The following is a 25657-nucleotide window of genomic DNA, read 5'->3' as shown; positions in this document are numbered from 1 at the left end:
AAACGCTTTTGATTCTGTAAACAATTTCTTGTGTATTTACAGACTTAACAAGAATGGCAATAGGGGTAGTGCCTTACATTGGCTTAAATTCTACTTATGGGACAGTGAACAAAAGACAATCATTACTTTAAATGGAGCAGATTGTTATCCTGAAATATCTCAGTGTGTCTCTCAAGGATCCACACTAGGCTCACTTCTATTTATATTCTATGTGAATATCAGCTCCCAGTCATATTTAGTTTTGAGATGGTACTCCTGTGTTAATTAAAAATCAGCATGTATGGAAAATTCATGACTTATTGATCAATATCTTCAATGGCATAGAAACTTAGTCTCAGCCAAATGAGTTGAATCTGAACACATCTACAACTTCCAGGAAGCAGTCCAGAACCAAACAGTCAAATGTGACCAAATGAAAATTATTTACAACGACCAAGTTGTAGAAGTAGTAGACATTTTGAAATTCTTAATATTGAATTTAGACATAAATTTGAGCTGACATTTAGTGACAGTACCTAGGAAACTAATTAAACAGCATTGTTTTTCAGTACAAATATTATCAACTGTGAGTAATGTGGCTACAAGAAAATCAGCATACAGAAGTTATTTTGAATTTCTTATTATATTTTTTCATGCAATGTCCATCATAAAGAACAATTTCACCCATTATTTAGAAATGTGCAACTATTAACTCGACCGTGCCTTTGTATTTATGAAGTTATTATCTTTTGTAAAGCCACGTGGAGTGGCTGCATGGTTGAGGCACCATGTCACGGATTGCGCGGCCCCTCCCGCCGGAGGTTTGAGGCCTGCCTCAGGCATGGGTGTGTGTGTTGTTCTTAGCATATGTTAGTTTAGCCTAGTTTAAGTAGTGTGTAAGTCTAGGGACCAATGACCTCAGCAGTTTGGTCCCTTGGGAATTCACACACATTCATACAAATTCTTTTGTAAAGTGGACAGGACTCATTTTGTTCTTACATGTGGCACAAAGAAACAAAGAAAACTAAATGCTTCCCATTCACCAACTCAGCCTGTATGCACAGGCTCCTCAATAAATGCAAATGGAATTTATAATAAACTAAAAAGCAACAAATTCATGCATATGAAGTTAGGTCCATTGAAAGAAAAGCTATACAAGGCACTAATACAGATGTAACATTACTCTGTTGGTGAATTCACACAGGATGAACTGATAATATGAGCTACATAAAACTTATTACATACCCCATTAAGAATATATTGCTGCTTGTAGAAGTATTGTTATATTATTATTTATTAATGCAAAAATTATTATACTTATAATGTAAATTCCTGACATATCTCCTGTACACAAACCAAATGCTCAAGGGGGAGGGGGTGGGGCATCACTATCAAGTTTTTGTCCCAGTTCAGAACTATTGTAGAGCCAAGGCTGACAATATGTTTCACTTTTACAATAATATGCATCTAACACCAATTATCCAAATCCAAAACCATCAATCATCATTAAGAGATTATTAAGAGTATAGTTTTCTTTCTCAGTAACAAACAAAATTACTTACAAAGATGGTAATATTTTAAGACATTCTTTATTGGTATTCTTTTATTGGCATTGGTGAATTCAGCCATGAGACAAATAAAGTTGGCTGATTACCTCAAGGGCAGAGGGGTAATTATTGCAGCCATTAAGGGGTTAGAGGAAATGAGAAGGGGAGTATTTTATTGTTTGTCTTGTGCTGATTAGCATCTGTGGTATAACTTTCGATAGATATTAACATGGATTCACGAATGTGTATTAAAAGAGACAATCATCTTCAAATGTGGTATATGTTTGTAGCAAGGAACATCAAATTAAATTAAGGCTGTTGCAATGCAACTCAATGAGTAGAAGAAAAAGTACATTCAAAACATATAGTAAACATTTGTGGTTATGTCTCATATTGCATAATGTATTTAAATATAAGTACAATTACTGTAATTGATCGGTTGATCATCTGCCCACACAGACAACACAACACCACATCATGAGGCAATTACGATTTCACAACTTTGAGATCACTGAGGTGGGCAGCAATGTGAAACAGAAAACAATCGACACAATGTGTTCCGAATGGTGCTGACTTCTAATGATCAGTTCTTGCGACCATTGGTCAACTTATTATATTATTACTGCAGCTATTCAGTTGGGGGCTCATGACTTTCAATTTATGTAAGTTTCCATTTATTAATAAAATCAGTGAATATGTGGCCCCAAGATGCCATTCCACAATGTCAGTATTGACTTTGAGCACAATAATTTGACAACCACTGTTCTAAAGTCTCCAGTTACACCAGGAGATGAGTCTATGCCTGCCCCTGATACTGCTCTTGCCAGTCTCACACTCAGCTTCAATTTCTGACTTGATGTATTTGAGTTTCTTGGCTACTGCAACTACTGCACCAGCTCCATTTCCCATTGGTTTCTCCTTTTAATTTTCATGTAATTTGTCCCCATAGGTCTCACTGCTGTCAGTTTTATCGTTTCAGTCAGCTTTCTGTAACTAGCATTATGTGAACTTCACTGCTTTTTGGAAGAGCTTGTAACCCTGGAACTTTTTTGTGAAGTTAATACTCTCACTTGTGGGGGGACATTTCTTTTGACCTCAGACTGATGTTTCAAGGTCTCCTACAGCTATTTTTGTTTGGACTGCATGGAGAGTGTAATCTTACCCTTCCACACATCACCATTAAATTTCTCTTAGTCTCTTCAGTATTTTCAAAAGTTTTGAGCGGCTTAAGATTTGCAAAAGGAAAACATTTTACTTATCTTCATTTCTTCTTGTTGTTGGCTCCAAGTCTTGCATCTAGGGGTACATTATTGTGGCTGAAATTTTGATTTAACATTGTGGGTTGCTGATAACTAAATAACATCTGTTGCCATATGATTTTCTTTTATTTTATCCCATTCTCCTATATCACACTGACTTCACAATCTCCATTTTCATACAACCATGTTGTTGTAGACAAAATTAAAATACACATGCATTTCCATCAGAAGCATACTACTTGTAACATTATGCCGAACTCACAATAGTCCAAAGAGTTTACAAAACAAAAGAGTTTACAAACTTTCTTGACAAAATCATGTAGGCACATCTTAATGAACCAGACAAACAAAGTTGTAACTACCTCAACCTTTTTTTTTTTTTTTTTTCTGAAGAGGTTCTGTAAAATTCTTTCAGAAAGGTTGCAGCACATGCACCTCAATTCTGTCATCGTCAGCTGGCCGAAAGGAAATCACTGTTGGTCTTCTCTACCGAACAAACAAATGACCTCGCCCAGCACTTTGGACAAAAACTGGTCACTGCACATCAGCCACTGTATCCTGTGCAGACTCTGTCTCTGGCACATGATTTATGGTAACTGTAATATAACACGGTGAAAAATGATTTTTGTGTGGTGCAGTTTAGGATGTGTATCTTTGCTTAACACAAGAAAACAGAATACCATGTCATATTACGGATATCCTCCACCACATAAATAATACATATCTTGTGTAATCCAGGATGCTGCTTCTTAATGCTGCTGTAGGTTCATCTTGCTGTTACTGCATCGCCACTCAGGAATCATGCAATGGTAGAAATAAGCTCCAGGAATTCATGTTCACAAAGAGATTTATTTCACATGCTAGATGTTTGGTGGCAAACTTCATCTAAAATTGACTTAACACTGTCTCATGACTGACATCAAACTGAACTCCAACTGAGTGTACAATTTGCCTCTATTTATATGATTTTAAATAATTACTGACATTGTTACATATTAAATTTTTAAGTTTCTTCTCCTTCTTCTTCTGGTTCCTATCCATTCCCAATGTTGGCAACCATCTTGGCAGTGCTTTTCCTGTCACGTGCAGCTCTAAATAGCTCTGTAGATGTTTTAGAGGTCCATGTTCTGATGTTCTTAAGCCAGGATATTCTTCTCTGGCCAGTGCTTCTCTTCCCTGGTATTTTTCCTTGCAGGATGGCCTGGATGAGATGGTTATCTGTTGTTGCTCTGCATGATGTGTCCCAGGTACTGGATCTTTATTGCTTTCACAGTGGCCAGCACTTCTTTCTCTATCTTCATCCTTCGTAGAACTTTGACATTTGTGACATGCACTGTCCATGGTATTCTTAACATTCTCCTGTACAGTCACATCTAAAAAGCCTCGAGCCGCTTACCCAACGATTGTGTCAAGAGTCCATATTTCAACACCATAGAAGAGGGTGGAAAATATGTAGCAGCGCAGAAGTCTGATCTTCATCATCATTGCTAAGCCATGATTTTTGAAAAGGTTACTCATCTTATTGAAGACAGCCCTGGCCTTTCCAATTTGAGTTCTCACCTCATCAGCAAGATCCCACTGGTCATTTATTGTAGTGCCAAGGTACTTGCTCTGTGTGATTTTGGCCCCTCTTAATGTGACATGCATTTACTGATTATCATTGTTTTCGAGACTTCCTGGCAGATTAAAACTGTGTGCCGGACCGAGACTCGAACACGGTAGGAGACGAGGTACTGGCGGAAGTAAAGCTGTGAGGACGGGGCATGAGTCGTGCTTGGGTAGCTCAGTTGGTAGAGCACTTGCCTGCGAAAGGCATAGGTCCTGAGTTCGAGTCTCAGTCCGGCACACAGTTTTAATCTGCCAGGAAGTTTCATATCAGCGCCCACTCCACTGCAGAGTGAGAATCTCATTCTGGATCATTGTTTTCGTTAACAACTAGACCATATTCAGAGCTTTTTTGTGAAAGGCTATCGAAAAGGTACTGCAAACTATCCTCACTATCAGAAAATATTACTGTGTCATCAGCATATCACATGTTGTTGATATCTTTTCTGTGTAAGAGCTCTCCCATCTCTTCTTAATCAAGAGCTTCCTTAAAGATGTGTTCCAGATAGATGTTGAAAATCAGTGGGGATAATATACAACCCTGCCTTACACATCATAGAATGTCTGTGTCTTCTGTATTTTCTCTGTCCAGCCTCACAGAAGCCAACTGGTTCCAATATACACTCCTGGAAATGGAAAAAAGAACACATTGACACCGGTGTGTCAGACCCACCATACTTGCTCTGGACACTGCGAGAGGGCTGTACAAGCAATGATCACACGCATGGCACAGCGGACACACCAGGAACCGCGGTGTTGGCCGTCGAATGGTGCTAGCTGCGCAGCATTTGTGCACCGCCGCCGTCTGTGTCAGCCAGTTTGCTGTGGCATACGGAGCACCATCGCAGTCTTTAACACTGGTAGCATGCCGCGACAGCGTGGACGTGAACCGTATGTGCAGTTGACGGACTTTGAGCGAGGGCGTATAGTGGGCATGCGGGAGGCCGGGTGGACGTACCGCCGAATTGCTCAACACGTGGGGCGTGAGGTCTCCACAGTAAATCGATGTTGTCGCCAGTGGTCGGCGGAAGGTGCACGTGCCCGTCGACCTGGGACCGGACCACAGCGACGCACGGATGCACGCCAAGACCGTAGGATCCTACGCAGTGCCGTAGGGGACCGCATTGCCACTTCCCAGCAAATTAGGGACACTGTTGCTCCTGGGGTATCGGCGAGGACCATTTGCAACCGTCTCCATGAAGCTGGGCTACGGTCCCGCACACCGTTAGGCCGTCTTCCGCTCACACCCCAACATCGTGCAGCCCGCCTCCAGTGGTGTCGCGACAGGCGTGAATGGAGGGACGAATGGAGACGTGTCGTCTTCAGCGATGAGAGTCGCTTCTGCCTTGGTGCCAATGATGGTCGTATGCATGTTTGGCGCCGTGCAGGTGAGCGCCACAATCAGGACTGCATACGACCGAGGCACACAGGCCCAACACCCGGCATCATGGTGTGGGGAGCGATCTCCTACACTGGCCGTACACCACTGGTGATCGTCGAGGGGACACTGAATAGTGCACGGTACATCCAAACCGTCATCGAACCCATCGTTCTACCATTCCTAGACCGGCAAGGGAACTTGCTGTTCCAACAGGACAATGCACGTACGCATGTATCCCGTGCCACCCAACGTGCTCTAGAAGGTGTAAGTCAACTACCCTGGCCAGCAAGATCTCCGGATCTGTCCCCCATTGAGCATGTTTGGGACTGGATGAAGCGTCGTCTCATACGGTCTGCACGTCCAGCACGAACGCTGGTCCAACTGAGGCGCCAGGTGGAAATGGCATGGCAAGCCGTTCCACAGGACTACATCCAGCATCTCTACGATCGTCTCAATGGGAGAATAGCAGCCTGCATTGCTGCGAAAGGTGGATATACACTGTACTAGTGCCGACATTGTGCATGCTCTGTTGCCTGTGTCTATGTGCCTGTGGTTCTGTCAGTGTGATCATGTGATGTATCTGACCCCAGGAATGTGTCAATAAAGTTTCCCCTTCCTGGGACAATGAATTCACGGTGTTCTTATTTCAATTTCCAGGAGTGTAGGTTTACAATTATATGTAAGTTGTTATCATCCAAACCAATGGTTCGTAAAATGTTAACAATTTTCTGATGTTTTACTTTGTTGAAAGCCTTCTGATAATCAATGAAGCAGGCATAAATATCACAATTCATATCTACACACCTTTGAAATAATACCTGAATGCTAAATAATGCTTCATATGTGCCAAAGGCATTTCTGGAATAAAACTGTGTAGAAGAAATTTGTTCTTCACATATCCTGTACATTCTTTGGTGAATGGCCCTCAGAAAGATCTTTAGCAGGTGACTCATGAGGCTGATGGTCCTGTATTGACCACAAGTCTTAGCTCCGGGATTTTTGGGAAATGTAATAAATTCGGATTTAAGCCATTCCCGTGGACTGTTACCAGAGTTGTAGATGTCATTGAGTATTGCAGTCAACCATTTTAAATTATCCTCACAGAGCAGCATGAGAATTTTGGCATTCATATTGTCAGGACTAGGTGACTTACCATCTTTCATTCCATTTACCGCAGCTTGTACTTCTTCCTGCAGAATTCTAGGTCCTCTGTCACAATATATTTGAGGAACGTCTGGCCAGTTGTTATAAAAGAGTTGTTGTATGTATGTTTTCCATGTTTCTTTAAGCTCATCTTGTCCATCTATTATTTTTCCATTATTATTCACCAGTCTGTTTCCTGTCCTTTTTCTGTAATTTCCTGTCGCTTCCCTGACCTTTTTTTATGAATATTGAAACTATCATGCTTCAATTGTAATTTCTCTATTTCATTGCATTGTTCCTGTATTTCTCTTTCCTTAGCTTCTCATATCCATTTCCTGATCTCCTTATTGATGTTCTTGTATTCATCAGGATTACTTTTCACTTTCTCCTCGTGTCCGTGATTTTAAGTATCTCTTCGGTCATCCATGACTTCTTTTTGGTGACATTAGATTTCAGATGTTCTTCTTCCACTATAGAGTTTATCTTTCTAATTTTCTCATCAGTGCACAATTTACCTGACAGAGACTTTAGTTCATTATTAAGATGGACTCCTGCATTTTCTCTTATGGAAGATTCTTTCAGTTTGCTTTGCTTTGACTTTTTTCTTTTGAACTCTCTTCATTCTGTTTTAAAGACACCAACTAGGGCAATGTGGTCTGAGTTAATGGCGGCATGTGGATAGGTTTTCATTAAAAGACAGCTGTTTCTATATCTTCGATTTATCAAGACATAATCAATCTGATTCTGGGTAATATTTTCATCTGAATCTCTTGGGGATTTCCATGTGTGGAGATGTCTCAGTGGTAGTGTGAAGAATGTGTTAGTTATTATGAATCTCCATTCTCCTGCAAATGCACTGAGTGGTTTGCCTCTCTCATTCCTTTCAGCAAGTCCATAGTGACCTATAATGTCACCTTTGGATCCCCTTCCTATTTTGGCATTAAAATCTCCCCTAATTATTGTAAGATCTTTCTTCAGTAGTTGTTGTGAAACACCTGTGATTTGGGAATAAAATTCTGCAGCTTCTTCATCACTATGGTCTATTGTTGGAGCCTAGACCTGAATAATGTTCAGCTGTGCATTTAGAGCACTTATTTGGAGTAATATCACTCTTTCTGAAACAGGTACACAATTAGTGACACATTCTGCAATTGCTTTCGATACTATAAATCCTACTCCAGGCTTATACTGTCCATTTTTAGGTTAAACACTTAAAAATTTTACATACATCTTCCCAAATTACATAGAAATATACATGAAATGAAAGTGAATAATATCCTACAATGACAGCAAAGAATCTGTTTCTATTAAGACTATAAATTACATATGACATATGGCTGGGAGAGCAGTATGCTGACCACATGCCCCTCCATTTCCACATCCAGTTATGCCTATGGGCTGAAGATGACAAGGCGGCTGGTCGGTACCATTGGGCCTTCATGGCCTGTTCAGGAGGAGTTTATGTTTTTTTCTAATTTCTTTGAAAAATTTTTTTAGCAACTATAACTATGTTTTCCCATTCTCTTTTAATTTGTAGATCTGATATATTGCGAGTTTTACCAGCAACCTTTTAGAACTGAAACAATTGATATCCAAAATGAGATATCTGTTATGTACACTGAAAGAAATTGGTATAAAATTTCCTACTTCTCTGAAAAGTTTTTTGTGTTATGGTCACTAACAAATATGACTATAGCTTTAATGTATGATAAATGCAGACAATATAGACTCCTGTTAAAAGCAAAAACATGTGATATGTCAGTTATTTACAGCAACTGTAAATCATAAGCACTGATTTACTATTAACACTTGTAACTTACAAAAATTCTCAAAAATAAACCTTTTTTCATGTAAATATACAATGATATTATGGAACAATTATTATTCAATAAGGATATTGTAGTCAAAAGTTCCTGAAAAGCACAAATTAAGTTTTCAATTGAGGTTTAGGTACAGATTTTTCGCAGCACTTGCAGATGTTTGAAAATAGGCAATACATCATGATGCACACAAATATTGACACCACTCAGTGAAAGATTATGTGCAAATGACACAAACAGCAAAATATCAATAACTAGAATTTTGAATCTGACCTATCTGGCACATGTGGTCTCACAGAAATGAAAATTCAGAAGTAAATGTGTATGAAGAAACCTATGAATTGTACATATAGCATCTCCACTATATGGTGAGTAGCAACTTTTTTTTTTTCATAATATTGCTACAATTTTTTTTTACGTAGTTGAATTTGTGACGCCTCCTTCACTGATGTACCAAAGATGAACACTGCAGAATTAGTTTATCATGGTCAAAATTGTGGAACGCTAACAGAATGCGGCTGCCGCTTGTTGCTAACCATACAAAAGTTATCTACATCCATGATTGTTCAAGCATCCCCCACAACTCATAGATACACAATGAGACCTGGGTCTAAAGGTCTAAAGTGTGTATGTTTTTCTTCATAGCATATGGATACATGATCATTCAACCACCCCCTGCAACTCATGGCTGCTTAATAAGACCTGGTTCAGTGGATGAATATGCTGCTTGACAGCAGCTGGATCCATGAACATTAAACCAAGCACCCCCACCCCCACCTCCACCCCCACCCCCACCAAATCAGTCATGTTTGATGTTAGGTGACCTGATAGGGGGTGGGGGGTGGGGGGTGCAGAGCACAAAGTTCTGTTGTGTCTATGAAGTGCTTGAATTTTATACTATTGGTGGAAGGTATTGATTGCCTGTGTGTTTTCAACATATTCTTACATTACATTAGTCTGTGACAACTTGTACCACAACTCAATAGTCTAGATGACCTATTAAAATTTTTTCAGCATCCATTGACAGTGTTCCTGTGTCCTTGCTAATCCCTGTGCCCTGTTATGTTTGTTGAGCAGAGTTACATGTGGGGATGGGGATTGTGGCTTCTGAGTCCTATAGTAAAGAGATAGCTCTGGATTATATGGCTGTTTGTCAGTTGTTGTTGATGCTTTGGTTGTTCCACATTGAATTAGTGAGTCATTTACTGTACTGTGGCATCGTGTCCCCTCTTACAGCACATAATAGTTAACAGTGACACTTATCACCAGTATGTTTGTGTTCATGCCAGTTAACTCTGATAACAGCAGTTTTCCCTGAACTGAGATAAGCCTACATACAATTGAGCCTTTACACAATGACAGACGAAAATTGAGTGGCTTACCTGTTATCTTGTGATGTTAATGCACCGTCAATTTCTTGAATAGCACTTCAGTGATGGTTCTGTAGGAGGGTCCTTATTTTGTATTCGATTCCCATAAAAGGTGGAGTTTCCTAACACAGAGAGAAGGGTAGTCACCATTTTTGTGTGTTTTTGTATTGTGAGAAAACAGACAAACAATTTGATTTTTCCATCTTCCATCATTTTGTTACAGCTCATCTCATTTCAGTTTTTTTCTTCTTGTCTAAAATTGCAACAGTATAAATAATTTGTGAAGAACCGAAACCTTTTTTCTGACTCATGACCTATGTAGAGCATTTCAAAGTGAATATTTGGGTTTTAAGGGTTCCTAGTGTCAATTACATGCAGCTTACAGTTATAAATAATACATAAAATGAAAGAGCAACTCAAACAATTTTTTCCACTTTTGTCAATGTGAGCACCACTTGTCACACAAGTTGATAGGCAAGTTCTTCCCACACCTTGATTAGTGTGCCTGGAATAATTGGCGCAACAGTGCTGTTTCTAACGTCAGGTAGAAGAGCTAGTAGTGGAGGCACATACAAATGAACTTTATGAACTCCCAAAGTTAAAAACTACATGGCATCAGATCATGCTAAATATGGAGGTCATGCAAAAGAAACTATCATCCAGCCCCTTGTGGCCAATCCAGCAGCTGGGTACAATAGGGTACAATAGGGTACAATAAGGCATACTGAGTTATGGCATTGAGGCAGTACACTGTGTTTCTGCAAAAAAAAGTTTTGTGGTCCAGCTTCTTCCAATTGAGGAAAGAGCCATAGTTCCTGTGCATCAAGATCAGAAACACCAGTTACAGTTGCTGCGCCAAGAAAGAAAGGCCTGTAAACTTTCTGCCAGGACATGGTGCAAAAAGTATTCAATTTAAGGGAATTCCATTGCAGCCATATCAATATCATCTTGTGGTGTGTTCACTTAGGTGAACTTTCATCACTGAAGGTGACACAGTCCAGAAAACGTTCATTTGTTTGCAAAATTGGCATATAAACCATAGTTTGTTGGCTTTAGAGATTGTAACAACTGCTATCATTTCATTTGTAGTCTCCACACAGCTGTCATTGGAATTTCTAATTCATGATTAGCTTTCTGAAATGATTCCTTGGAGCTACATATGAAAGTCTTGCTCAATCAGCATTCTTCAGTCAATCTTGGTCATTTCATATTATTCCCTTTGGGTGCAGGTATAGTTTGAGTTGTAAGTTGATTGCAATAAATGCTACAAAGCCTTAAAACCCATATATTCATTTTGAAATACCCTAAATTTAAATGTGTAACTCTGAAAGAGGACTTTTAGAAAAATATAGTATGCAGTAACTTGAATGTAATAAATGGTACAAAGCCTTAAAACCCATTATTCGTTTTGAAATATGCTATATTTCATACATCTAACCATGAAAGAGAACTTTTAGAAAAATGAAGTAAGCAAAAAAGTACTAAAATAGAAAGAAATAGTAATTATAAGTACACTGCTTCTTTCTGATGCTCTGTCTATTAGGTACTGGTCATAATAGGCCTATATAATTTCATAGTCATTTGAATTATTATATTTATTAAATTGGAAAATAAGTGAATGCGTTCCAATCTTTTACTTACTACCACACATGTGTGTCTTATCCTTTCTCCTACCTATTTCTTATTCTATTCTTTTATCCTGATGAGAGCACTCCACAGAGCTAGAGATTCAACATTGGTTTTCTTTTTAGTGTTTTGGAATTTGTGTTAATATCAGACCTGTTTAAGTTGTCCCTGTTTCAATAACTGGTACAATAGAGCTCATTTTCTCATAAATGATTCTAATTTACCTATTTATTATCAGTGCAAACTTCGCATATAAGTAAATATTGTTCCCTTCGCCCTTAATTGTCCTTCCTTTAACAACCTTTGTCATCTGTAATGTAAATAACAAGAAACAATTATGGATGGCACTGAATAAAGCAGCACCTCCAGTAAGTATTATGTAGATGTTATCTAAAAGGTACTTATATATTTTTGTCTTATATTTTTGATAGTCCTTAACCTTTAGAATCTAATTATTTTCTTTACTTGAGTTATCTAAAGCAATCACAGCAGACTATAGACACAACTAGTAATACAATAATAATATTCATTTTCCTGTTTCATACGACAAAAAATAAAACTTGTATATTTTCATTCTAATTGTATCTATTGCCAGAAACAGGGGGGGGGGGGGGGGGGCACTACAGTTACAGTATGTGTGTAAAGCACTTGTGCATTGGAGTTTTAAAGAGTAATGTACAAAATAAAAAAATAAAAAAAAATCTGTAGCTAGAAATTACTCACTGAACATTTGTGTCACTATAAAAGAAATACCTTCTTTTCATGAAATTTCAAAGGTTTTCCTGATTATTTGTGTCTTTATGTCTTTAAATAAAACTGAATATTTTCTCTTGTAGGTGATGAAAATTTTGTTGAAGAAGAAGTTGCTATGATTCTACCAAAGGATAGTCCATACTTAGAGATGATAAATGAAGAGTGAGTAATAAATATGCATACCTTCATTGAGTGCTTCCTTTTTTTTCCTGTCTCAAATAATTTATGTCACAGAAGTCTAAGAGTGTATTTCATATTTCAAATAGAACAATTTTATGGTAACAGAAAATATATTAGATGGACAGCACTATGCCTCACTTTGCCTGTTTACAAAGTATTAATTTCTTGTTATACATTTTAAAAACAAAGTGCAGCAGTACACTAAGAGGGCATCAACTTCACAGGACATCTCAACCAGGATGTCTGAAATAGAATTTTAATTATGACTTCTTCAAATGCAAGTCCAGGTGGTTAACCACTGCACCTCTGCACTTGGTCAGGGTGTTATAAGAAGAAAATCTATACATATATAAATTTAAGTCTGCTGCTGTGGTTCTGTCTGTATTTGTGTATATAATTTATAAATATTTCATTCAAAGTGGCTTAATTATGATGAGTTACAGTCCGCTGCCGCTGTTTAAATGTTGCCAGAGCCTTCTAATGGTGAATGGCTGAACTCAGAATCACAGTAGCTTGCATGGCCTGGTCCTACAGTCCGGCAGCCTTAGTGTATCTCCTGTGCCAGTAGAACGCTCCAGCCACCATGTTGTGCAGAGGATGCTCCATACCATTGTTATGTGGCAGATGGTGCTTCATGACAGAAAATGTTTCATACCAATGTTGCTCTGGCAGGGCGTGCCTCACATCAGTGCTGTGTGGTGAAGAGAGCTTTGAGCAGCAGCAGAGGGTGTTTTGCAGTTTGTGCCAAACTGGCACAGGAAATAATGCGTGGTGCAGGGTGCTGAGCAGAGACAGAAGGTGTTTTGTACTGATGTTGTAGGGCAGAGAGTGCATTATACCAGTTTTATGTGACAGAGGGTGAACTGTACCAGTGTCATGTGGCAGAAGGTGTTTCATGCCAATGTTGCATGGCAGTGAGTGCTTTATACCAATGCTGCATGGCAGAGTGTACTTTGCGGTAGTGTGTGGCAGAGGGTGCTTCATAACAATGTTATCTGGCAGAGACTGCAACCCATCAGTGCTGCATGGCAGTGAGTGCTCCATACCAGTGTTGTGCAGCAGAATGCTTTACGCAGATGTTATTTGGCAAAGTCTGTTTTTTAGCTTGTGCTGGATTGGCACTGGAAATGTTGTAAGACACAAGGTGTTTCATATCAGTGTTTTGTGACAGATGGTGTTTTGCACCGATGTCATATGGCAGAGGTTGCTTTGCGTCAGTGTTATGTGGTTGAGGGTGCTTCATACCAGTGTTGCAGCATGGTAGAGGATGCTTCATACTGACGTTTCATGGCAGATGGTATTTTGTACCAATGTTACATGGTTAAGGATGCTTCTGCCAATGTTGCATGCCAGCAGGTACTCCGTACCAATGTTGAGTGACAGTGGATGTCTCATACCAATGCTACATCTCAGAAGATATTTTGTACTGATGTTGTATGGCAGAGGGTGCTTCGTACCTGTGTTGCATGTCAGCAACGTTTCACACAGGGCTTCATATGCAGAAGCTGCAACCTACCAACCTACCAATGATGTAGAGCAGCAGGTGCTTCATACAAATGTTGTGAAGTAGAGAGTGCTTCATACCAATTTTATGTGGCAGTGTGTGCTGGAAATAATGTGCATGGTGCAGCATGCTTCCTATCAATGTTTCATGACATATCAATGTTGTATGGCAGAGGGTGCTTTCTAACAATGCTGTGTGGCAGAGGGAGCTTTATAGTGACACTGTGTGACAGAAGGTGCTTCATATTGATGTTGTGTGGCTAAAGATCCACTATACCAATGTTGTGTAGCAGAGGGTGCCCCATACTAATGTTGCATAGGAGAGGGAGTTTTTACCCATATTGTGTGCCAGAGGGTATTTCCTAGCTTCCACCGGACTGGTGCTGCAAATGTTATATGACTGAGGGTGCTTTGTGCCAGGGCCACAACATGACAGATGCTGTTTTATACTAAAGTTGCATGGCAGAGAGTACTTTGTACCAATTTTACATAGCAGAGGGTGCTTTAAACCAATCTTGCACGGCAATGGGTGCTTTGTAGCTCATGTCAAACAGATGCTGGAGTTGGGCTACTGGCTTCAGTTATATGAAAGTGAAGTTAGTCAGCTACCTAATGGTAGTCTCTGTATTTTAATCATAACATTACACAGTGGCCCATAAACAAATATACTGATATGCCAGACAAGTTGTCCAGCTGTAGATACTTAGTGCTACTTGTACAAAGCTGGGGTGGGTAGCTACTGGATATAAAAAATGAGAATGAATGTAAAGTCAGACATATGTTATTTATCTGAGTAAAAACAAAAGATTGTAATATGTTTAAGCTATTGTAAATTTCCCATCTTCACCATGTATAATTCTAATCTGCTTTATGAGATGGACTACATTCCAGTCACCAAGATAATATTAGAAATCATAATGTAAATATTATGTGGAATATGAAGACTGCTTGCTTATGAGTTACTACATGCAGAAAAAAGGCTACATCAACATCTATAATTTGCACACTACTATGAAGTGCATGACAGAGGGTACATCCCATTGCACTAGTTATTAGAGTTTCTTCCTATTCCCAAGGAGTGTGGGAAGAATGACTGTTAAGATGCCTCTGTGCGTACTGTAATTATTCTGATCTTATCTTCATGATCCCTATGTGAGTGATATGTAGGGGGTTGTAATACACTACTGGCCATTAAAATTGCTACACCAAGAAGAAATGCAGATGATAAACAAGTATTCATTGGACACATATATTATACTAGAACTGACATGTGATTACATTTTCATGCAATTTGGGTGCGTAGATCCTGAGAAACCAGTATCCAGAACAACCACCTCTGGCATTAATAACGGCCTTGATACACCTAGGCATTGAGTCAAACAGAGCTTGGATAGCGTGTACAGGTACAACTGCCCATGCAGCTTTAACACGATACCACAGTTCATCAAGAGTAGAGACTGGCGTATTGTGACAAGCCAGTTGCTCGGCCACCATTGACCAGACGTTTTCAATTGGTGAGAGATCTGGAGAATGTGCTGACCAGGGCAGCAGTCGAACATTTTCTGTACCAAGAAAGGCCCGTACAGGACCTGCAACATGTGGTCATGCATTATCCTGCTGAAATGTAGGGTTTTGCAAGGATCGAATGAAGGGTAGAGCCACGGGTCGAGATGTGTCACCAATGGCACCCCATACCATCACATCAGGTGATACGCCAGTATGGCGATGACGAATACACGCTTCCAATGTGCATTCACCGCGATGTCGCCAAACATGGATATGACCATCCTAATGCTGTAAACAGAACCTGGATTCATCTGAAAAAATGACGTTTTGCCATTCGTGCACCCAAGTTCGTTGTTGAGTACACCATCGCAGGTGCTCCTGTCTGTGATGTAGCGTCAAGGGTAACCGCAGCCATGGTCTCTGAGCTGATAGTCCATGCTGCTGCAAACGTCATTGAACTGTTCATGCAGGTGGTTGTTGTCTTGCGAACATCCCCATCTGTTGACTCAGGGATCAATACATGGCTGCATGATCCGTTACAGCTACGCAGGTAAGATGCCTGTCATCTCAACTGCTAGTGATACGAGGCCATTGGAATCGAGCACAGCATTCCGTATTACCCTCCTGAACCCACCGATTCCATATTCTGCTAACAGTCATTGGATCTCAACCAATGCGAGCAGCAATGTCATGATTTGATAAACTGCAATCGCGATAGGCTACAATCCGACCTTTCCAAAAGTCGGAAACGTGATGGTACGCATTTCTCCTCCTTACACGAGGCAGCACAACAACGTTTCACCAGGCAATGCTGGTCAACTGCTGTTTGTGTATGAGAAATCGGTTGGAAACTTTCCTCATGTCAACACATTGTAGGTGTCACCACTGGTGCCAACCTTGTGTGAATGCTCTGAAAAACTAATCATTTGCATATCGCAGAATCTTCTTCCTGTCAGTTAAATTTCATGTCTGTAGCACATCATCTTCATGGTGTAGCAATTTTAATGCCAGTAGTGTATATTCGTAGAGCTATAATTTAAAGCTGGTTCTTGAAACTCTGTAAGTAGGCTTTCTCAGGATAGTTTATGTCTATCTTCAAGTGACTGCCAGTTCAGCTTCTTAAGCATCTCTGTGACAGTCTATGATGGGTCTGTGACCATTCTTGCTGTCTTTCTGTGTATATATATTCAGTATTCCCTGTTAGTCCTATGTGGTATATGTCCCACAGACTTGACTAATATACCAGAGGGGGTCGCATGAGTGGTTAGTAAGCAACCTCTTTGTGGACTGATTGCACTTCCCCAATGTATTGCCAATAATCAAGAGTGTACCATGTGCTTTGCCCACAAATGAGCCTAAGTGATCATTCTATTTCATATCCCTACAAAGTGTTGCACCAGTGTATTTGTCTGTAGTTGGCAGATTCCTTCTGTGACTCACTGATATTATACTCATAGGATACATTTTTTTCATTTTGTGAAGGGCACAGTTTTACATTTCTGAACATTTAAAGCAAGTTACCAATCTTTGTACCACTTTGAAACCTTATCAAGAACTAATTGAAGAGTCACTTCCGATTGAATATTTATGCAGCTTCTTTCAGATAGGAAATGGAGCAGGATGGACAAAACATTGAAAGAAAAATGACCCTCTGTGGGTATCTCGGTATCTAGAGCTCATTCTAAGACTGCTGAAACATGCTGAAATATAATCCTTTCTTTCTGGTGTCCTTTATTCAGTCAATGCAGATATGGTACTTCTCCAAGTTCACAAAAAACTAACCATGCACATATATAAGCTGTTGTTATGATGGGGTCACCACTCTCACAGGCATTCTGAAGCTCAGCTCCCCCTTCCCACTTGGGAGGGAATCCATTGTAACCCTTCTGTTTGGATCTATAGTCTAAATGATGTAAATAGATCCCCAGCAGCTCACAGCACTGTTGCCAGCTTTCAACTGCAAAGTGCTAATGGCTGCATGCAAAAACAGTAGCCATCTACTGAGGCATTTCCATAGAGCCCTTTACAAAATCACATTATGTTTTGGTTGAGGTAGGCCCATGAAGCTTCTGTGCCCAGCCCATTGCAACAGTAAGATTGTAATTTTTCTTTCATATTACTTTTGATACTTAACTCTGATGTCAGATACCAGTTTTTTATTTATTGTTGAAATCAACCATGTTAATTTTGTTTTTTCTTTCCACTTACACTAAAGCCTTCATTACATTCCTACATATTGACAAAATTTGTAGATTTTATCATAGAAAGATCAGACTTGGTTACAGAATAAGCACAATATGACTGGAACAATACAAAAACTGATCTAGAAAACCTAAAAACCTCAGAGGATTTATTTTTTTAGTTATTATTATTATTATTATTATTATTATTATTATTATTATTATTGAAAATTGCTGGACATCTAAATAATGCTCCACAGAACAGACATTTAGAGGACAGAGGACAACACACAGGTGTGTTTCCACTGTGGATGCCCTGGACAAGTTATATGCTACCACAAAGAAAGAAAATGAGTGTTTGATGATTACTACACTGCCGGACATAACCTCTCAACAGTTCTATTTATGCGAGTCAACTGTAGGCAGTTGCAGCTGACCTATGGGACAAAGTCCGTTATTATACCCATCAAGGTCACACTCTAGTGTGTCATAGCTGTTTTCTGTTACTGTACAGGAGTACCAGCCACTTGCCTAGCCACTTAATTCATGAAAACTAAATGAGGCAACCATCTGTGGAGGTGAGACTACCACAGACAGACCTCCAGGGATAACTGTTACCAAGATGTTAGGAAATTTCATTGACATCATCATCAATGGCCAACCTGCCTGGGTGTTAGTTGACTCTAGGGCTTCCTTTTCTGTAGTGTTGAATGCTTGTCATCACCAGCTCAAAAAGACTGTATTCTGTTGTATGAAGGAGATTGTGCTGAAGACCACAAATGGTAAAAACACACAAGAACATGTATTGCAAGGATGACTATTAATGGCAGAACACAGACAATTGAACTTGTTGTTTTAGCAGTATAAGGTCCTAATGTTGTTCTCAGATAGGATATCTTGCAGGCATCACAAGAAGTCATAGACTGTGAAAGATCAGAGCTCCAAATTGCAAAGCTATTCTAACAAGCACACATAACAAAGATTGTTCTGGGTTGTTGTTTCCCATTTTTATCCTACCACCCTCAATGAGGTGAGTTCGTGAAGCTTTTGTTGATTGAAAATAGTCTCACAAAAGAAATCTATGTATCATTGATGTTCATAAGCAATATTTGTGGTCAAGGAGAAGTTCAGATCACTAAATGTCACAAACAGCCACAATTCATCCCCAAAGTTGTGTACATTGGAACAGTTGAACAAGTTCAGGATAGGCAGCCCAGTGCCGTTGACCAAGAATCATGCTCCACTACCGCTAGAGACAAAGCAGTGGAGGAAGCTACTGTTAAAATGTCAATAAGGTCTGGCATAACCAAGGAACAATATCAGAGTGGTGAGAAGACAGACCAAGCAGCTAACACTAATACACTGTGTCAATGCTAGGGATCCTCCACCAATTAGCCAGTGCTTGTATAGGGTATCACTGGAATGATGCTTAATTTGAGAGGAAGTGAAGATGCTGCTGGATGACATACTGGAATACTCAGTGTGTCCTTGATCCTCTCCTGTGGTCCTTGTGAATGAAGAGGATGGCACATGGTGTTTCTGGAGTGACTAAGTCCTGACTGCCTCTACAAGTTCAAGATTGTGCTGTTCGGAATATGTAATGCTCCAGCCAACTTTGAGTGTATGATGGACAACCTGCTTCAACACCTTAAATGGATGATGTGTCTTTGGTATTTCGATGATGTTTTCTTTTTTTTCTGACCCTTTGGCATATTTTTGATATGAAAAGTTTTCTTGAAATGTCATCGTACTACCAGTGATGCAGAAAGGGCTTCTGTACCAAGGCATATCCCTTGCAAGAAGTAAGACACAGGAGACACAAAACTTTCCTGGAATGATTTTCAAGAAAGATCTTTCCTTGTCCTTAAGGAGATGCCATCATTTTCTCCAGTCCAGCAGTATATGACAAGTATGCTGAGACAGAACTTCAAAATGAAGACAGTAGTTATGGGATGGGTGCAGTTCTAGTACAAATTAAGGAAGGTGCTGAAAATGTGATGAGTAATCTCCAACTGCAAGGTGAACTACTCTACAACTGAGAAAAAGTGCCCTGCAATTTTTTGGGCCATCAACAAGTTCCAGCTGCATTTATTTGGCAAAACATTCACTGTTGTGGTGGACCACAATTCTCTACACTGGCTGACTAGCCTGAAGGATCTGTTGGGTTGATTTTCAGTATCATCACTGAGGCTTCAGGATTATGATGTGACAGTGGTATACAAAAGGGATGCAAACACAAGGTCACTGACTGCATTTCAGGGAATCCTTCTGGTAGAACTCAGCAGTATGGACCAAAATACTGCTCATCATTGCTTAAATGGCATTGCTGCTGAACAGAGGGAAGATCTGACGTTGGTAAGAACCATGGAAGCCCGGAAGAATGAGGAACTGACCAAAGGAGAATTCTGCTTAATAAACAGAGCACTATGTTAGAGGGACTATGATTCAATGGTGCCGAAAATGTTGCTAGTCATTCCAGCTCATCTACAGCTAGCTATCCTGAAGTATTTCCATGATGCTTCAACATCTGTCACTTGGCATTCTTGAAGACTGTAGATAGAATCAGACACAGGTACCACTAGTCAGGTCTCTACTGAACCATTAGATGCTATGTGAGCCACTGTAAGGAGTGATACTGATGGAAGTATGCAGCACTATTACCTGTGGGGCATCTGATACCATTCTATTGAATTGCAATAGATCTCTTGTGAATGTTCAATAAATGGGAATCGGGATAATAGTCTTTGCTGACTACTTTACCCACTTCATTGTCACCAAAGCTGTGCAGACTGTTAAAGCTACAGAAATTGCAATGTTCCTTGTAGAAAACATAATTTTTAAGTATGGAGCACCCTGAGTGATGATCTATAATTGTGGAAGACTTTTCCAGTTGAGACTAGTACAAGAGGTAACTTCACATTGTGAAATCAGCCACAAAATGACAACTGCCTACCACCCACAGACAAATGGCCTCACAGAAAGCTTTAATAACACATTGGCAAATATACTCTCAATGTATGTTGATGTCAAACAGAGAGATTGGGATACAGTACTGCCCATCATGACACTTAGATGTAGTACAAAAAGCAAGGCACTATAGGCTTCACACCATCCTTTCTCCTTCAGGGCTGAGAGGCTGAAATGACAATGAATGCACTATACTTGTTTGAGGGGGGCTGATACTCAGAATGGCTATGTGGAAGTCACCACAAGGAACAAACAAGAAAGAGAGAGAGAGCTGTCATATGGAACTTTTGTGCCCAGGAGAAGGACCAAAAAGTGCTGTAGTGCCAATCACCAACCAGTAGAGATCAGAAATAAGCTCCATATACTTGCTTTAAATGTACCAGGGAGTCCTGTCACATCATCTCTGAGATTGCTGTCTTTGTACACCTGTAGACATGATAGTGTGTCTCCATCACAGTCCACTCATCACCTGAGTCTATTGTTAGGTACAAGTGGATTAGACTCATCCAGAAAGGAGAGCAAGTACATGAGTCTGCAGGTATAACTGCAGACCCCTGGTATTCCTGCTACATATGCAACCTTTTTGAAGAAATTTCCACCATTGGACTGTAAATTACTATTCATTTATTTCACACAATCACGATTTTGGTTTTATAACCATTTTCAAGTGAAAGTTGAAATGTTACAAAATGTCTGATCTGCTTAAACTGCAACCTGAACGTTAGACCTATACTAGCTCTGTTTCTGATCTCTACCAACCAGTGAGATACAGTCCAGGATATTTGGATGGATTTTTATGCTTTGTGGTAAGTGGGACTGTCAGATAAGTTACTGAAGTGTTACTGTGGGCCATATCATATCTTTCGTGTCTTGTCTGATATCACATACAAAGTAGAGGATTATAAACGTTTAATCAAAAAGACAAAAGCACAGTAAATTGCCCATGTCCTCTCTAAAAAGCCCTACTGCAATCCTGATGCACAAATCAATAATGGGGACTTCTCATCCAAGGCAACTGAAGACCTGCTTGAAGATTGCAATGTTTCAATGGGAGAGGCTACCTTTGATGCTTGTCTTAATGGAGAGGATGTGACAACATGACCAGAACATGAAGATCCAGTAGTGCTGCCTTAGAAAGAACCATTGACAATATCTACATCCAGGGTGCTGTAGTTGGCTCCAATAAGGACTTCTGAAGAAACATATCACTGTTTCTCCTTGAGAGTGAACAATGTTGTGACCTGTGCTACATGCGGTGTGGCATCACTGTCTGGCATGCTACAAGTCACCAGTTCAGGCCCAACTACCAGCCATCATTTCTTACTTAGCATTTATAATTTCAGGAAGATTCTCAAAATGTCTTATTTTTATGTACTCTTGAATATTAAAATTTGTACAAATACGAACACTCTCCATCCAGGAGTTCAGTTCTCTTCTAACTGCAAGTGAGTGTTCATAATAAATATGCTTTCGTTGTTATGTTTTGTACTTCACTGACGACCATGCTTTTGGACTTGGACGTGGTTGTGATGTGACAATACTGAATGGAAGGTTTGGATCTGTTGATTGGCTTGACTCTCATAAATGTGCACTGCACAATGGTATGCTGTACATTTTAACTGTCAGATTACTACCAAAACAAAAAAGTTTTAATAGTGATTGATTATTAACCAGAATCTGGCCATGGTTTTTAAGAACGAAAGTAGTGAGCTCTCAGTTATCCACTCACATTTATTTCTGTTAAAAACCAAACTCTTGGTATATATGACTTTCAATATTAGAGTGTACCTATATATTTTTCTTTCATAATCTGTCATACTCATGCTGAAGTCTCTAATTCACTGCCTTGGGAAACTGATTTGTCATTTTTCAGGAACTCAGATTATCTGAATTCTTCAGTCTAATACAGAAGATTATTATATGATTTAAATTTTAAGAAAACTCTAACAAACAATTAATCTGCAGTCTTGTTTTCAATTTTACTAATGTTTAACAGAAAATAAACATCAATACACATAACTAGTATTCTTTAAGTATTGCAGGATAAGGCGGATAAAGCAATCAGGTCTTATCGAAAAGTGGGAGGCTGACAGCAGACTCTCTGGGGATCGCTGTACACAAATAGCATCTGCATCTGATGTTTCCAACCACAAAGTCAACATGGCTGACATGCAAGGGTGCTTCTTTGTACTTTTACTTGGTAAGAAGCTGAATTACATACATCTAATTTCTTATATGTAAATCACAGGTAAAAAAACAAGTCCACAAAGGGCATTTTTTTTACAGCAAACTATGATGAATACTGCACACACAACATCCACATTTTTCTATTTTTCATTTGTACAGATGCCGTCCTATTCTATCTCCTTACAGTGCTTTAAAAAATATTAAATGGAGGTACTATGCAAGTATGTTGCCCAATACCACATTAAAACATTTTATAATTTTTAATATTAAATTATGTTACAACCTGCACTTTATTTATGATACAGGAACTGCAGCAGCATCCATAACAATAACTATGGAACACATATTCCACTTGTATACAAAATCAAGAGAGAGAAGACTGGTCAAACCATTTATCATCTGATTGCGATTGAATATCACTAACATTACACACAGCAAGTAAAGTACTTAACATCACACAGAGAAAATAAGTTACTTCTATAAATTGTATATGTTCCACATTTGTAGTGATGAAAATCATGATTTCCTGTCAGAAAGGTCACAGTTAATAGTACCCAACAGAAAGTCATAGAGAAAAACAAGTGATATCTGATATTTCCCAAGTAAGTGTTATATGCTCTCCTGCTGTTTCTGATCTGATATATGAGGGCTATTCAGAAAGAAGGGAATGTTTTGGCATTAAAAAAAACTAAGTACAAGAAATACATCTTATTACATACATATGAAAGAGCGACTGACATGCTACTTTTCCACATAGTCACCAAACACAGTGAGGCTCTTATCGTAGTGGTGGACAAGATTTGAAGTGCCTTTGTCATAAAATTCTGCCACCTGAGACTTCAGCCAGTGAGTCACGCCCACCTGGAGTTCCGCGTCATCAAAGCACTGCGTTGCAAGCCAGTTCTTCATCTTGGGAAAGAAGCGGAAGTCGCTTGGTGCGAGATCAGGGCTGTACGGTGGATGAGGGAAAATTTCCCATTTGAATGAATTAAGGAGTTCTTTAGTGTGGTTTGCCATGTGAAGTCGGGCATTGTTGTGCAAAATCAAAATTTTGGATGTCAGCTTCCGCGGCGTTTGTTTTGAACTGCTCTTCTAAGGCTGTGCACAGTTTGACAGTACTGGGCAGAATTTATGATTGCTCCATGTTTGAGAAAATCAATAAGAAGCACACCTTGCCTATCCCAAAACACTGTCACCATCAACTTCCTTGCTGACAAGGTTTGCAAACATTTTCTTGGTTTTTTGGGGGACCTTGTGTGCCCCCACTCCATGGACTATAATTTTGTCTCGCAATTGATGTGTTTCACCTATGTCTCATCACCCAGTAATGAATCACCATGTTTGTGGTATGCCTCCAGAAATGTCAATGTTGCCCCCATTCGCTGTTCTTTATGGTGCTCTGTAATCATTTTGGGCACCCATTGTGCACAAAATTTGTGGTAGCCTAGCTTTTGAGTGACAATTTCAAACAAAAATGTCCATGAAACTTGTGGAAAAGAAAGCAAAAGCTCCGTTATTGTGAAGTGACTGTTTTCAAGAATCGTTTCATCAACTTTAGTAACAAGATCGTCAGTCACAATGCTCGGGTGTCCATTCATCTCTTCATCATGAACATTGGTTCAGCCATTTTTAAACCAAATGCAGCATTTTTGGACAGAACATTCACTCATTATGTTGTTCTGTACACTTTGCACAGTTCACGATAAATTTCTATAGGTTTTAGGTTTTTTGCCAACAAAAACCATATCACAGACTGCACCTCACAACTGGCGGGATTTTTTATTGCAGTGCACATTTCAAATTCGAATATCAAAAAAATGAGATGGGCAGAGACATTGCTGCTGTCACAGATGGATGCTGACTGAGCTGCCAGGCACGCACATACCAAAATATACGTGATCAGCGCGCACCTAGCGGCATCAGATGGAAATGTTTCCTACTTTCTGAATAGCCCTGATACATAAACGATTTAGGTGACAATCTGAGCAGCCCTCTTGGACTGTTTGCAGATGATACTGTCATTTGCTACCTTGTAATCATCAGATGGTCAAAACCAATTGTAAAATGATTTAGACAAGATATCTGCATAGTATGAAGAGTGGCAATTGACTCAAAATAATAAAAAGTGTGAAATAATCCAGATGAATACTAAAAGGAATCTGTTAAATTTTTATTACACAATAAATCACACAAATCTAAAAGTTGTCCATTCAACTAAATATGAGGGTGGTTTGAAAAGTTCTCGAAATCACTATGGGAGGTCAGCACTAACGCAACGAGTTGTTCATGTGATATTCTTTGGACTGTTTGCTGTAAACACGTGCCACATCAGTGCTCTTGGAAGAGAGCTGTGGTGGTGATGTGGCTCTGTTGTTGATTCCACATAGTGATTTGCGAAGATGGAAAAAATCGAGATTCGAGCAGTGTAAGCAAAGGACATTCGTGTCGATTTCCAGAATACACTGGGGAGTCTACTCCTTCATATTCAACTGTTGCCAAGTGGACAAATGAATTTAAATTTGGTAGGAGAGCTTAGATGATAATCTGCACAGTGGATGGCCAAGATGTGTCACTACTCCAGAAATCATTGCAAAAGTGCACAAAATGGTCATGGAGAATCGCCGATCAAAAGTGTGTGAAATTGCTCATGC

At 39.5% G+C, this 25657-nt stretch overlaps 1 protein-coding gene across 1 annotated transcript in view; it reads left to right on the top strand.

Moving 5' to 3' along the window:
• The window catches only part of LOC126187640 (ionotropic receptor 93a), a 285197-nt gene extending 261997 nt beyond the window's left edge, over nt 1-23200 (top strand). Inside the window, exons 16-18 of the mRNA XM_049928878.1 lie at nt 12567-12645; nt 22862-23019; nt 23106-23200. Coding sequence (XP_049784835.1) covers nt 12567-12645; nt 22862-23019; nt 23106-23200 — 332 coding nt within the window. The remainder of the gene's footprint in view (nt 1-12566; nt 12646-22861; nt 23020-23105) is intronic.
• The last annotated feature ends 2457 nt before the right edge of the window (nt 23201-25657 follow it).

The sequence above is a fragment of the Schistocerca cancellata genome, chromosome 1 (assembly GCF_023864275.1).
Source record: "Schistocerca cancellata isolate TAMUIC-IGC-003103 chromosome 1, iqSchCanc2.1, whole genome shotgun sequence".
Lineage (NCBI taxonomy): Eukaryota > Metazoa > Arthropoda > Insecta > Orthoptera > Acrididae > Schistocerca > Schistocerca cancellata.
Note: the sequence above shows the minus strand (reverse complement) of the source record. Positions and strands in the feature narration are given on the sequence as shown.